Here is a 15,942-nt window from a genome sequence, read left to right on the forward strand (position 1 = left end):
TGATAGCGCTCGATTGGCCCGAGCTGACCTCCTCTGTAATATTTCTTTTCATAACTTACCATCAATCTTTAAATATTTAACCAACTCGCATGAAATACGGAAATTGACTTCTTTCAGTTAGACAGTGTAAGTCCCATTCTTCTGCCTTGGATGAGAGATATCACTTTGCCTACAGTAGCTATATTTAACCCGTTAAGAAAGCGCTCCATTGAAAATAAATATATCAGAATTCACCTGAAATGATAGTTCTGACCTGATTACCGATTAATCAAACACAGTGCAAGTTTATCAGAAATGATTTTCCGTCTAGCCAATCTTTGCTCTGAAGAGGCGGGGGATAGAGCAACATGTATATGGTGATCTCAGACTACTGCTCTCTCTCTCTCTCTCTCTGACAGAGAACGAAGAGGTAGAAAGAAACTTTTCCGAAAGCACAGATTATCCCAAAGTGTACATCTAAGATGGTATCGATTAATCGGATGACATCTCTGTTTTCTGTGTCTTGGGAGCAAACTGTCGTATGGGTGTGCAGTTTGCTCATTACACTATTCATTTTGTTGGTGATTCGCCATCTCATAAAGCAGCGGAGACCCCGAGGGTTTCCCCCTGGACCGACACCTTTGCCCATGATAGGGAATATACTGTCCCTAGCCACAGAGCCTCACGTCTACATGAAGAGGCAGAGTGAAATCTACGGACAGGTATGGATGACAGTCTCTCTCACTCTCCATTTAATTGATATGAAGTAGCCTACATGCATATAATCATAGTATCAATGTAGCCTATAGGACGATAACTTGTGTATCCAATTATTTTTTTTTATTTTAAATGACCCCCCTGCAATTTAAAATGCTATAGTTCAACAAAAGCCCATTAAATCAAACTTTTAATGCCTAAAGACCGCTTAGGGGCTGTTCACACCGAACGCGTCCTTGTGCTAAGAACGCGCAGCACCGCAGGGGGGCGAAAACAATTAGAAAACGCATTCGGTGTGAACGGCCCTTTACTGGGTGTTTTAAAACTTTAACGTTACAAGTTTGGCAAAGAGCTGCAGCACTCAAGACAAGTCGTTTTGCAGAACGGCCAAGATATGCTGAGTCAGCGTGTCTCTTTCACTGCCTCATTATATGCATGATGGGGAGGGGGAATCAAGCCCTCTAATTATACTCTGTTCATTAGGAGAAATATGTTTTGGCAGAGTTACAGTGAAAGGAGGAGGGAATTAATGACTATTGCTATTTATATCCAGATTTTTAGTCTCGACCTGGGAGGCATCTCAACTGTTATTCTAAATGGTTATGATGCCATTAAAGAGTGCCTGTATCACCAGAGTGAAGTTTTTGCAGACCGGCCATCACTCCCTTTATTTAAGAAGATGACTAAAATGGGAGGTAAGTGGTTCCTTATAAAATAATTCTATTTATTATAAAAAAGTCTCCAAGAACAGTTCACTTCAGAATGTTCTAAATTGTCATTTTGTACTGCTGGGTGATTCAGAGAAAGATCTTTGGTAATATATGTCAGAGTTAGGGTTATAACTACATGAGGTTATCAGATTATCAGGATTGCAATTCTTGTAATTTGTGTTAAACCCATGAGACTTTGTTTGAACAATCATCTTTGGTTAAACATACAGAACAGAAGGTTTATCATTAGATAAACTTTGCTTCTTTTGTTTCCATTTTTAAACCTAACTCTTTCAGCATTGTTTATTCACCGTCTAGGACTTCTGAACTGCAAATATGGTCGGGGTTGGATGGAACACCACAAACTGGCTGTGAACAGCTTCCGCTACTTTGGCAGCGGTCAGAGGATGTTTGAGAGGATTTCTGAGGAGTGCCTGTTTTTTCTAGATGCCATCGACAAGCACAAGGGCAAGCCCTTTAACCCCAAGCACCTTGTTACCAATGCAGTGTCCAACATCACCAACCTCATTATCTTTGGGCAGCGATTCACTTACGATGATAGCGATTTTCAGCACATGATCGAGCTCTTCAGTGAGAATGTGGAGCTGGCAGCTAGTGGCTGGGCCTTCCTGTACAACGCCTTCCCCTGGATTGAGTACCTGCCCTTTGGGAAACATCAAAAGCTGTTCCGCAATGCCAGCGAAGTGTATGACTTCCTTCTGCAAATGATCAAGCGCTTCTCACAACACAGGGTTCCCCAGTCACCACAACATTACATTGATGCTTACTTGGATGAGATGGAGCAGAGCGCCACTGATAAGGCCACGTCTTTCTCGAAAGAGAATCTAATTTTCTCTGTTGGTGAACTCATCATTGCCGGCACAGAGACCACCACAAATTGTCTGCGCTGGGCCATGCTCTACATGGCTCTATATCCAAGTATACAAGGTTGGTGTCCATTGAGTGTGCATCAGTTATTTTTCATTTTTGTGCAGTAGAACTAATCATGTTATGCTTCTGTGTTCAGATAATGTCCAAAAGGAGATCGATTGTGTCCTGAATGGCAGGCCACCGGCTCTTGAAGACAAGCAGAGGATGCCCTATGTGGAAGCAGTGCTCCATGAAGTCTTGCGCTTTTGTAACATTGTCCCACTGGGTATCTTCCGCGCTACCTCTCAAGATGCAGTGGTGCGTGGCTATACGATCCCCAGGGGCACCATGGTGATCACTAACCTGTACTCAGTGCACTTTGATGAGAAGTACTGGAGTGATCCATCCATCTTCTGTCCTGAGAGGTTCCTTGACCTTAATGGTAAATTTATCAGACGTGAGGCATTTCTCCCCTTCTCAATCGGTATGCCACCATAACTCCATTATCTTTATGTTTTGGAAAAGTAACCTCAGAAAGTATGTTAAATATACACTTTATATATCACTTTATTAATAATCTTCATTCATCCAATGTTCTTTAGGCAAACGTCACTGTCTTGGTGAGCAGTTGGCCAGGTTGGAGATGTTCTTATTCTTCACCACATTGCTCCAGAGGTTCCGCCTTCAGTTCCCAGAAGGCTTTATTCCAACTCTTAGCCCGAAACTGGGCATGACTCTGCAACCTCGGCCGTACTCCATATGTGCCATCAGAAGAAAGCAGTAAAACTCCCCCCATGAGCTGTGGCACATATGCACTCACCTCAGGGGATCCTAAGAAGAAACACAGAACGGCAGTGCAATTCCCTGTCTTAAATTCCATCAGGTTTTCAGCTGGGAATATTGACCTCTGATATTGACTTGTTAAATTCTCAGAATGTGTCCTCCATACTTTCACAGAACCCTGGCAGTAAGTGATAACATTACTGTTAAAGAATACATGGTATGGAGAGCAAAGAGTGAGCACATGTGTATACAAATGTGACAAAGACACGCTGTTGCAAGATTAAGTGTAAAATGCATGTTTGATAACTTGAATTGAAAAAAGTGTACCAAAGTGCACGTCAATAATGAGGTATTGTGTCAATAATTGATAGGGTTTACCTATAACTGAGGTTATAAGAGCTCAGCTGAGACTAGCTGCCTTTCCAAGAAAGTTTTGGATACACTTTATGACTCCCATTGGTTTAATGCCATATAACAGTGTTGAACTAACAACAGCCCTGTCTGTCCCTAGTTTATATCAGTGGAAACAGTTTATCAAGAAACTTGAGCTTTAAAAAATGGTGCTATCATCAAAAGCTGGACTCATTTTGAACAATATATTTTTATAGTACAATGTCCTATATTGCTTTTACTTTTTAACCAGTTTCTGAGCAAAGACTCATTATTCTTGTTATAGTTAAACAAACTTGGAAAAAACCTTTACATAATGAGGAAAAAAAATAAACATATTAGGTAAATCTTTGTAAATCTGTTTTGAGTTGCGTGCATTTTAATACTGCCCCTGAGGTTTTAAGAGTTGGGGTTTTGTCTGTCTCAAGCGACATTTCTTTCAACCGTGCTGGAATTTTCCTGAAGCCAAGCTATACACCATATAAACTAAGCTGAAACTGGTGCGTATATTTAGAAATCTTTTGAGATTTCCTGAAACTGACTCACTCCAGATTTCAAAGTGTACTTCTGCAAATCCGTAAACCTGGCACGTTTAAAAATGAATGGTGTGCACTGGTAATTTTTTGCACACTTTGACATACAGTAAAACATTTAGCCACCTTTTTTCCCCCTCATTTCTCTTCTCATTTTCCTTCTGCAGTACCATAAAAATTCCCAGATCCACACAGTAACATTTACAGGCCAATGTAAATGTTTTTTTTTTTTTTTTACAAACAATGTTGTTTATAGACATCACCCATACAACAAACTGCACAGGACAGAAAACTCTAAAAATGAGAGAGACGGGAAGGGGTATTGTGGCTTTGGGTAAGCTGTCACAGTGATGCTGTCATCTGAAGAGATAAGGCTGCCCTTATATACGACCCACACTTGAGGACTCCTCATCAGCTGACTGTCATTTTACAGGCAGTTTTCTCCAAAAGAATGCTTGGGCTTTCATGTGTGAGCATAACATAATTAACCGCAACATGCAACTAGATGATGCTTAGAGGAACGCCCAGATAATGTCAAAAACATGTTGCAGCATTGCCATTGAGGAGAAAGGTAAAGACAGTTGTGCTTGTGTCTGGACTTCCCTTAATAGGTGAAAGATCATGTTTAACACAGTTAGTATTCCTCTGGGCTGGTGCAGTACAAACGCTATGAACTACATATTTAAAAGCTTGAACCCACTTGAGTGAATTTATGTCTCTTATTATCTAAAACCCATTTTGCATTAAAGACTTAAAGCATGGTTAAAAACTTTAAATCAGTTTTGTAGATATATTAAAATAATTAATTTTATAAATACTAAAAATATATATGTTTATGTAAATAGACATGCTGTACTGGATGGTTAAGGAAGAATGTCTAACAAATGCCCAGCATCCATGGACACTTTAATACGGTTCCAAAAGCATACCAAGTGTCATCTCATGTAGTTGGTTGAGAGAATGCCCAGAATGTCAGAGCTGTAATTTATAGACAAAGAGATGGCTACTTTAAAAAGAAGCTCAAATAAAAAGAAATAACAATAATATATAAATGTAACATTGTTTTTGGTCACTACATAATCCCCATACTTCCATTTATGTTTAATAGTTTTGATGACTACACTATTATTCTAAAATGTGTAAAATGCTAATAATGAATAAGTAGGTGCACTCAAACCTTTAAAGGGTAGAAAATGTGGTTTGCTTGAAGTTTATGATTAGGTAATGTGCATCCACATCTCACTGGTACATGAAACAGGCAAGTTCACATCTGCTCACATGCAAAACACAGAATGGAGAAAAAACTTGACACAGACAGAAATCAATTGAGAGAGTGGAACTATTCTTCAGGGATGGTGCTTTTATGACAGCTATAAATAATAACAAAAAAAGAAAATTCTCCCCACAACCCTGAAAAGGCTGGATGGTTACATCAGACATTGCTATCTAAATGCTACATAAAAAAGTGAATGCCATCATAAAGGTACTAATGACAAGAACATCGGAGGCCACTGTGGTGCGGATAACCCCCCACGGTGAGATACCACAGTCCGCTTTGAAGATCGAGCAAGGGATCAACACGAGGGGGTGGAGGCGCAGTGATGCTCAGATCTGAAGTTTCCCTTCTTGACAACCTGAACGATATTCTGAGTGTGTGGGTTTGGGGCCAACTGAGGTTTGCTCAGCGAAGGCAGGTGAGGGAGAGGGTGAACGGAGCATGCCGAGGTCCCGGATCCAAGAAATTATGAACACACAGTCTGGACAGAGAAAGAGAGAGAGCACCACAAGCTGTGTTGGGTGCACACAAGCCCCAATTACAGAAAACACCCTGAGCACAGGCCAAAGGGACTGATGAACACACCCACAAACAGGAGAGAGAGAGGGCAGCATCTGGCAGCTCTGTTATGAGATTGTGACTCACAACTGGCGAGCTTTAGAAATAAGGGGGCTTTTCGGCAAGAGTGGTTATGAGCAGGAACACAAAGACAGTGCACCAAAAATGAGGAAAAATAAATAAACAAAAACAAAATATATTTTAAAACTGAAAAACACAACACCCAAACACATCCACATCTGTAAATATTATTAGATTTTTAAAACTCCTGAAACAAGATGTTAATAACATGTTCTCAATGTACAATATATGTCAGCTGTATGTAGAAAACAACGCATTGTTGATTAATTAAAAATATATTATATATATATATATATATATATATATATATATATATATATATATATATATATGCAAGTATTCTTTCTGTGCAGAGGTTAAACACTTGTTTGGTAGTAAAATGTGCACATTTATATCAGGTTATTTCCTCCTAAATAAACAAGCTTGATTTACACTGCCTACTTGAGAACTTTCCTCTACAGAGACAAAAAGAGTTTAGGCAAGGTGAGGCAAAGAGGAAGAAACTGAGAGCGAGTCAGTCTCCACCTCCCCAGACACCCCCCATTATTATAGTGGAATGCCTTAAGTTCTTGCTTCAGATGAAATAAAATAGAAAACTATTAGTATTAAACCTGCCTTATTGTGGAGAATACGAAAATGTACTTAAAAAAAGAAAGAATGAAAACGTGTACAGCTTCCAAGGTGAAACCCCTGCATTACTAGTAATTTATGCACTGGCCAGAATATGCGTTTGGCAATAATTAGTTTAAGTAAAAGCATGTGTTTGTATGTTTGTATAATGCCAAACATAAAGTAACCCCCAAAGCAATGTTTAGTCTATGACGTGCATGCTAAATCAAACAAACATTTCATTTTCACCAAACATTCCTGATCCCAATGCTTTTAAGGGGGTCTTTGCAAAAATAAACATGGTTATACTGGTCTGGAGCAGCTGATAAGGACTGGGGTAAAATCCAGGACTTTGCATCTCTTTTTGTTGATGACTTTCACGTTGTTCATACAAAAAATAGAAACATTTTTCTCCGCCTCTGAAAAGAACGTTTCGACGTGCAAGTTATTTCGGAATTGCAGAATTATTTTTTCCCCCCACAAAACAAGGAACGATCCTTCACATGAATCCTGAGTAACTGTGAAAAAATATATATCTATTCAAACGTAAAAAAAGAGAAACATCCCTTCATTGGAACAGCTTCCCTGTCCCATTTTCTATGCTTTAGAACAAAGATGGATTATACAGAGAAAACTCAAGGATTGGCAACTCGGCATTCCGGAAGAGGAATGAAAAAAAATTCAATAAAAATCAACTGTATAAACAACAAAGGCAAACGAAAAATGAAGGAAGGTGATGCACACAAATAAAAAGCATCCAAAACGATGCAGAAATCAGGTCATTTTTTTTGTCAAAAAATTTCAGCATTTCCACTTGCCCTTGTGACTCTGTTCAGTAATACAGTGTTTGATGTCGCCAGCATGAATTGGGGACTGCACGTTCAGTGCAGCGTACATAGTCCATTGTCTGGACCACAAGAAAAATAAAAAACAAACAATTATATATATATCACAAAAGTTCAGACAGGCACATTTTGAGTTATGCTTCCTGACAGTGGGCCTGAAACAGTCTTTCTGTGTTTTTGAACTGTTCACTTTGGTAACGGGTGTCAACTGTGTCACTGTCTTCTTTATTCTCTAGTCATTTGTGTCTCCTATTTGACTTAAGTACCTATGGGAGAATTAAGAGCTTTACGTTCAAGGCAACATCACAGTCAGGTAACCATGGGTGGCACGATTCTTTGCCACATCCTTCCCTGCCTGTTTTCTTCTTTTTCTAATACCACCACACAATTTTGCATCTTCAAAGCTGTGTTCAGCCTCCACTGATTCTCCATGGGGTGAAAGTGCATAGGATTGGGGCTCCCACCGAGGGTCCTCTCACAGTAGTAAGGCCATTTTTTTCAACACAATGTGAACTGCATTAGCTTCAGAGTGTCGGCACAGTGACTAATTTCAGCGTGGGGAGATTCAGCACGGTCTTCCTCTGGGTGTCAATGTTTGTGCGTGTGTGTTTAGGTGAAGGAGAGGGAGGGGTCATTCAACTCTGTTCAAGCCCCTCTCTAAGCTTCAATTCTTGACCTTAATCCTCCAGCTATTGCCGATCCTCTTCCTCTGCCTCCTCTTGAATGGCCTGGATGTCATCAGAGGAGGAGTTGGATGTAGGAAGGCTTAGGCTCTCTGCTTGCATCTTCTGCTGAGTCTCCAGCTCTTTGGACTTATCTTCTTCCTCAATGGTCTTCTTCCACACCTTGTGGTTTTCTGTTAAGTGCTGCATAATTTTGCAGAACAATCGGCGTCGACCCTTCCGCCTTTCTGCAAGCAAAAGTTTTCAATTAGCACATGCCACACCTTAAATAAGACACCAGGGGTGCAATGTTTCAAATTTCTCACAGCTGGCAGAGTTGTGTACCGTAATTTCCGGACTATAAGCCTCAACATTTTTCCCACGCTTTGAACCTCGCGGCTTAAACAATGACGCGGCTAATATATGGATTTTTCCTGCTTTAAAAGTTTATTTTAAAAAATTAAAAAAACATTCTGTGATGTGCTCAGTTTTTTTGGCGGCGTGAAGCTTTCGTTAGACCAATGAAATTGCCGAACGGGTTAAGGTCAAACAACTTTTTTGTTTGCTGTTTAGATTAAATCAAACTTCCCATCATTCTGATTACGGTAGTCATTTTGTCACCCTCATCATGGCAAAGACACGGAGAAATGCATATGATGCAGCTTTCAAGTTGAAAGCGATTGATCTGGCTGTTGGAAAAGGAAATAGAGCTGCAGCACGGGAGCTTGGTCTTAATGAGTAGATGATAAGACGTTGGAAACAGCAGCATGAGGAATTGACTCAGTGCAAAAAGACAATTAAAGCTGAGGCTATTCTGAGGCTATTCAACTCCGACACCGAAGGAGATGACTTCAGTGGTTTCATGTGCACAGGAGGAGGAAGATAGTGACCAATGACTTTCTTGGTAGGCTACTGTTTACTGCTAATTTTGTATTTTTTGTTACAAGCCGTGTGTGGCAGTGGGGGCGTGGTCAAGCGCCCGTCCGGGAGAGAAAAGCGGTAAGGGCCATTAAAAGCCTTACCTGGAACGTCAAGTGCCCTGCTTCACGTGTCCTTCTTGTGAAAACTGTCACACTGGCACCAATGTTTCGTTAAAGCCTATTTATTTTTGTTACAAGCCGTGTTTCGTTACCTGCGGCTTATAGACATGTGCGACTTATTTATGTTCAAAATAATATTTTTTTTTTAATTCAGTGGGTGCGGCTTATATTCAGGTGCGCTCAATAGTCCGGAAATTATGGTAAGTTTCTCAAAAAAGGAATTTACTACAAATGTCTACTCTAAAAATCTAATCAGATTACTGACCTGCTGACTGCTTCATTGAAAAAGTAAACACAAAAAATGTTTCGAATAAAAGCTTTTGTTTTTACGCAAATTAATTCAAAATATCGTTTACTATCGTTTTTTCTTGTTCATTGACTCGTTAGGGGACCACACCCTTCAGCTCTATCAAAACGCAAACAGATGTACTTATTAACATAAGAAAAATGTGTGCAACACAAGTAAAATACTTAAAAGTTATAAATAAATGAACTTACATGAAAGTCAGTAACTGTATGTAATCTGATTACAAGAATTTAAAATGTAATGTGTTACACTTCTTTTTGTACTAAACAGTAATTAGACTACAGTAATCTATTACTTTAAATTAGGCATCACCCAACACTGACAGTTAGGAAATTCAAGACTGACACCTATAACCAATATTTCAAAGCTATGATCGTCCGTTATTAATCTGATTGACAATTTCTTTTTACTGGCAAAATGTACAATTTAGGAGATGTATAGTGGTCAACCAATATATTGCCAAGGCTGATAAATCGTCTGATATTCAGAATTTTTTTAAATATCGCATCAGGCGGGGCCTGGGTAGCTCAGCGAGTATTGAGTGCTCTCTGTCTGTCATCTCGCACACACAAGAGTGCACTTGATGATCATGATGGGGCATTTACAGTGTGTGAGCGGGCGGCTCTACACATTCATTTTGAAGCACTCATCACTTGCAGATGTTTTATTTATTCAATTAAATCAGATAATTTTTAGTTTATCACACTTGAACATATCAGAATTTTAATTCGATTCATTGTGCTTTCAAACTTTCATTTTCGTCCAAATATGTCATATTCCACGACATTCTGTATTTTATTGCTAATGCCATTTTTATGACTAGATTCCCTGTTTTCAGCATACTACATGTGGTAACTGTGGTAAAAGCTGACTCCGATCGTTCCGATCTCCGAAAATTAATTCACATCATGAAGTATTAAGTCTGAATCACCACGCTACAAACCCTGTGTGAATTATTATATATCTGTGGTCTGACTGTCATCATTGTCTAAAGTTTATAACTCACAGGGATGCAAACTCATGAGGGGGGAAAAAGGTAAGACAATCACTGATCCACAAACACAAAAAGTTTTCCAGGTTATTTTTTTCAAGAATAAGCTAAAAGCACCAACTCAAGCTATTTTAATGATTCAAGTATAGCAAATGATCTGCAGTGCAGAATTAGCTGCAAATATAAAGGGTATTTTGGTGTGGCTTGCTTCTGTTTTACAGATTTGTTCAGATTCATTAATTGATTAGTTTAGTGACTACTTCTGGAAATGCTCCTAGGTGGTGACAAATGAGCAACTTATGTGCTATGAGTGAGTCATTGAATAATTTTGAGATGTTCATGACCAAAGTCTGCCAAGAGACTTTATAGTATTTAAGCACTATAAGAAATCAGATCTATTCCTCCAGTTTGTGAACTGCCGAGCATGACTTTTCATCCAAAGAGACAACAATAAATGTCTAATAATTTTAATTATCCATACAGTATCCATAAAGTCCTTACTTTCTAAATTTAGCATGACAAATCTACTGACTTCAGCACAATGTTTAAGAATTATAAGAATAAAGCAGATCTACTGTATAATTTTACTAGATCATTTAAACTGCTGAGCATGAATTTTATCAGAAAAGACAACAATAGCATAATAGTATGTAAAACAGTTGAAGGATGGGCAAGGAGGAGGCGAGAACCGGCTTGACGATATAAATCATAGTTTAATGGAAAACTTAAAAGACAACACAAACACACATGACGGACATGTCCGCTAACGATCTCTCTCTCCCGCACAGCCCCTGCAGTCGACCTTTAAACCTCACGGAGGCATAATTAGCCTAATACGGGACCGGGTGTGTAGGATCACGACCCAGCCCCGCCCTCCGCCCTGCCACATAGTAATAATAATAATAATTTTGAGTTTCAATAATGTCCTTTCGTCATTATAAAGCACATTTCACGTGAGTTGAGTTGAGGCGTCAATGCTCCGCTCAAAGCCAGCGTCAAGTGCCGCTTTGCCCTCCACATGACAAGTCTTGCAGAACGAGGCTTGCCATGCAAGAAAGCGGGAGGTGTGCACAATAAATACTGAAAACATTTCTTTGGAAGATAAAAAAATGGCAATTGGTTTGATTGCAGAAATTCAAAAAAGGACTCCTTTATGTTTAGGTCTTAGCGTTTGTTTCTTTTTTTTTTTTTGTTGTAAATGAAATTACTGTAGTTCAATGACTGTTGTTTCTGGATACTTGGAAACTATAAGGTAATAATTAATTAAAATAAATTCTGAGACATTCAATATCGCTTCATAAATTTTGACAGCTTTAAAATATTTCTTGTAGCTTTGTACTCTCAAAGGCATCTTTTGTGTGAGGCAAAAACATGTGTGAAAAACACTTTGGTGTTAAGTGGGAGCCGAGGTTGCGCTGCCGCTTCACTTCATAGACTTAAATTAGCTGACACGAATCACGTGTAAGCCCCTCAACGTGTATAAACATCAGTCACTTTTAAACATCAATAGATCTTCTGCCCTTTTCTCTCCATGATGAACAAGGTATTTTTAATCATTTGGACACTGGAGGTGTCAGAATAAACATGGTATTGGCATACTACCACACTACTCTTCTTTCTGCCATAGACTGATATAGCATAAGTAGTAGGAGTAGTATGTGAAGTATGCAATTGCGAATGCAGCCCATGAAACACATGTAACCATTGTCACGTTGTGAGTCTGGCCAATCGTGAGTGAGCTGTGTCATTATCAGAGCTTGTGCAGCTCCTCTGGAGAAACTGCAGCAGCGGAGTGAGGCCAAGATGGCGTTGTGAGCGGTGGTGGTTCACTTAGCTGAGGAACAAAATTGGGTATTTCTCACAAATGACAAAATATTTATATAAAGTTGCAAATTAACATTCACAAAACTATTAATTGTTAGCTAATCTTGAACAAGATTCAAGATTAGCTTGAATTGGGTTTGTTGCAAACATAACTACATAACTACAACCCCAATTCCAAAGAAGTTGGGACAGTATGTAAATGCAAATTAAAAACAAAAAGGAGTGATTTGTAAATTATATTCACCCTACAGTCATTTCAAATCAGATGATTGCAACATGCTCCAAAAAAGTTGAGACTGGGGCAATTTAAGACTAATACAATTTTACGACAATGTGAAACAGGAGATGTTAAACAGGTGAGGCAATCGTGTCGTAGTTTATAAGGAGCCTCCAAAAACAGCCTAGTCCTTCAAGAGCAAGGATCATTCAAGAATTGTCAATTTGCCAACAGATGCTTCAGCAAATAATCCAGCACTTTGAGAACAATGTTCCCCAAAGACAAATTGGAAGGATTTTGGGCATTTCACACTCTACAGTGTTCAATATAGTTAAAAGATTCAAGGAAACTGGTCAAATCTTGGTGAATAAAGTTCAAGACAAATAGCACTTCAGAATGCACATGATCTCTGATCCCTCAGACGTCACTGTCTTAAAAACATCAATCATCTGTAATGGATATCATGAACTTGATCTTGGGATTACTTTATTAAACCTTTGTTAGTCAACACCACTCGCCGCTGCATCCACAGATGCAAGTTAAGACTTCACTAGGCTCGGTCTCATCTTAGATGGAAAAAAGAAAAGTGGAACCGTGTTTTTTGGTCTGAAGAGTCCACATTTCAAATAGTTTTTGAAAAACACAGCCGCCGTGCTATCTGGGCCAAAGAGGAAACGGACCATCTGTTGTGCCCATGGTATGGGTAACTCTCACTTCTATGAGGGCACATTAATGCAGACAGATATGTAAACATTTTGGAGCAGCATATACTGAAATCCAGCACTGTATTTTCCAGGGATGTGTTATTATGTGTTATTAGAAGAAATGGTGATGTTTCACAGTGGTATACACTTGACTGCCACAAATGTTTTGGAGAGTGTTGCAATCATCGGATTTGAAATTACTGTACAAAAAAAAATTATGAAATTCACAAGGTAAAACATATATAACGTTTAGTTGCAGTGCTTTAAACATAGCAAATGGTGACTATCATTTACAAATCACATCTTTTTTTTTTCATACTGTCCCAACTTTTTCAGAATTGGGGTTGTACAAACTCCATAGTTAATGTCAGTTTGTTTGCTACTGTTCATTGCAAAATGTCTCCATATGCTAATCTCAGTGCACAAATGGAAATTTAACCTGTAAAAGAGTAAAGAAACATCAATGACACACATTCGTATGCCTGCAAATCCAAAGTTGGAGGTAATTGTGAATCTTGCTCAACACACCAAGTAAAAATCAACCTTCCAAAAGGCAAAAAAGCGCTGCCGCCTCTGTCAAAGACACCTTCTCTGAGTGTCGTGCAGGAAAACATCTCCCGAATCCTTTCAAAGAACATTAATGAGAGATCTGATCAGATTGAATGAATGGTAAGACAGAATTCAATCTCTTTCTTCAGTTCACAAGGAAGTAATGGATCTGCAGAAAGAAAAAAAAGCCTTGAAATGTCGCAATGCATATCTGGAAAAAAAGGTCACTGAAATGGACATGAAAATTCATGACCAGGAGCGCTACAGGTGTAGATGTTGCCTTCGCTTATATGGACAGTCCGAGCAATCTACCAAAAATGTGAAAATGAGAGTCATAGAAGTGTGTTGAGCGATGGCTTCTGATACAGACAGAAACATGATTACAGATGCTCTGGATGTTAGACAAAACTTTGGATGATGACAGGAGAATTAATCAAAGACCGGTGATCATGAGATTAATATCCCGTACATCCAGAGATTTAATCTGGAAGTATACAAAAAAACAACAAGTATTTGAACGTCAAGGGGCTGTGGTTTAAAGAGGATCTGACAGCATTTGACATAGCCGCACAGAATCGTCTCTGGCTGGCAGTGGAGAAAGCAAGGAAGGAAGGCAAAAGTGCATACTTCAGTAGAGCAAGGGCTTTCGTTGTTGGTAATGGAATTAAATAAACTGATGGTCGTTTTAGATTGATGTTGGTGGTTGTCTCCAAAGACAATGCTGTTTCTGAAGAGGATACATTTTCTTCAACTATTAAATCCATTGATCTAAAAGCATTTGTGATATTTCAACTCTTATTTTGAATGTTTAAGCAATGATTATATTATGTTTGCCTTGTTCATTTGTGAGAAACCCATTAAGTGTTCAAGTTTAAAGTGTAGGTTATCTAGTCACTTTATCTACTTCAGTTGTACTTCATTTTGTATCCTATGTCTTTTTCTTTCTTTTCGATCAATGCCAAAGTTATTCATGATATTCTTAAGAAAAAATATTTATTTTTATAAGAGAAAATTGCACATTTTTGTTTCATTCAGGAAACGCATGTTCTCCTTTTTATAAGTTTTGAAAATATCAGTGGGGAAAGGAAATGTGGTTTTCGTTTGGCAGCAATTTCTCAGCAGGGGTCGCTATTATGCAAGATACATTTACTGGTGATTACTAAGTTGTGAGAATGATGATTGTGGAAGATGGATATTACTTTTGATAGATGAAGATCATGAACAATTTTCTCTAGTCAACTGCTATGCCACCAATAACAAAACGAACAACCAAGTAATGTTTTCACATACTGAATCTAGAATTAAACATTTTATCTCCCTATACCATTCTTGTGATCTTGATCAACTGTGTTCAATATTAGGCCTCATTGATTTGTGGAGACATAAGAATCCAGACGGGGGGAATATATGTGGTGTAATAAGGATTGTCCACTTCATTTCCATATAGACTATTGGCTAATGTCTAGTGACATTAAAGATAATGTGGATTGTGTTCTGATAGAACCCTCTATAATGACAGATCATAAAGGGATCTATATATTAATAAATATTGTCCAAGGAACATCAGTTAAAAATGTTAGTAGTTACTGGAAACTAAATCATAAATTTCTAGAAAATGAATACATAAGAATAAAAATTAAACAAATGATTGATAAATATCTGAAAATTGCATATAGAAAAATCTTATGGAAATTATTGGGAATTAATGAAGTTTTATATTAGATCAGCAGCCATTAACCATGGGAAATTGGAAGAAAATTTTAGAAAGGTGAAAGAGAAATCATTTATTTAAGGAAATTTAAACTTAAGAAGAATAGAGAAGCTCAACAGTTAAGATTTATTGCAAACTGTATTAGGTAATAGACTGAATAAAACCAGAGGTGCATTTATAAGGTCTAGACTTAAATGGTTGGAAAAAGGGGAAAAAATACAAAATATTTTTTTGTTCTGGGAAAAACGGAACAGTGATTTTGCCTCAGTTTCAAAACGAATAATTAACGGAACGTTAGTGGATAAATCATCAGTTATTTCAAAGTACTGTATGTTGCTCAGTTTTATAATCATTTGTATTCTTTGACATTGACTACATCCAACATTTATGTTTTTTAAATTGTTTCTCAATTGATACCAATTTTTTTTTTTAAAACAGACCAACGTGTGTGATAATCTGTGTGATAAAGAAATGGACATGGATTGCATGTTAATGGATTGCATCATCTCTTTCAAAAGTAACAAATCTCCAGGTAATCATGGGTTAACTGTGGAGTTTTACAAGGATTTTTCTTCTCCCCTTTTCT

At 38.2% G+C, this 15,942-nt stretch overlaps 2 protein-coding genes across 2 annotated transcripts in view; one reads left to right on the forward strand and one right to left on the reverse strand.

Moving 5' to 3' along the window:
• The first annotated feature begins 402 nt into the window (after positions 1–402).
• Positions 403–3,765, forward strand: LOC127649180 (vitamin D 25-hydroxylase-like). The gene is made up of 5 exons (XM_052134165.1): positions 403–701; positions 1,250–1,391; positions 1,725–2,354; positions 2,434–2,760; positions 2,879–3,765. The coding sequence occupies exons 1-5, from the start codon at positions 462–464 to the stop codon at positions 3,058–3,060; spliced, it is 1,521 nt and encodes a 506-aa protein (XP_051990125.1). The 5' UTR covers positions 403–461; the 3' UTR covers positions 3,061–3,765.
• Positions 3,766–6,192: 2,427 nt separating this feature from the next.
• LOC127647794 (cGMP-inhibited 3',5'-cyclic phosphodiesterase 3B-like) overlaps positions 6,193–15,942 on the reverse strand; it is an 87,346-nt gene continuing 77,596 nt past the window's right edge. Inside the window, exon 16 of the mRNA XM_052132266.1 lies at positions 6,193–8,261. Coding sequence (XP_051988226.1) covers positions 8,041–8,261 — 221 coding nt within the window. The 3' untranslated portion in view covers positions 6,193–8,040. The remainder of the gene's footprint in view (positions 8,262–15,942) is intronic.

Source organism: Xyrauchen texanus, chromosome 1 (assembly GCF_025860055.1).
Source record: "Xyrauchen texanus isolate HMW12.3.18 chromosome 1, RBS_HiC_50CHRs, whole genome shotgun sequence".
In the NCBI taxonomy this organism is placed as follows: domain Eukaryota; kingdom Metazoa; phylum Chordata; class Actinopteri; order Cypriniformes; family Catostomidae; genus Xyrauchen; species Xyrauchen texanus.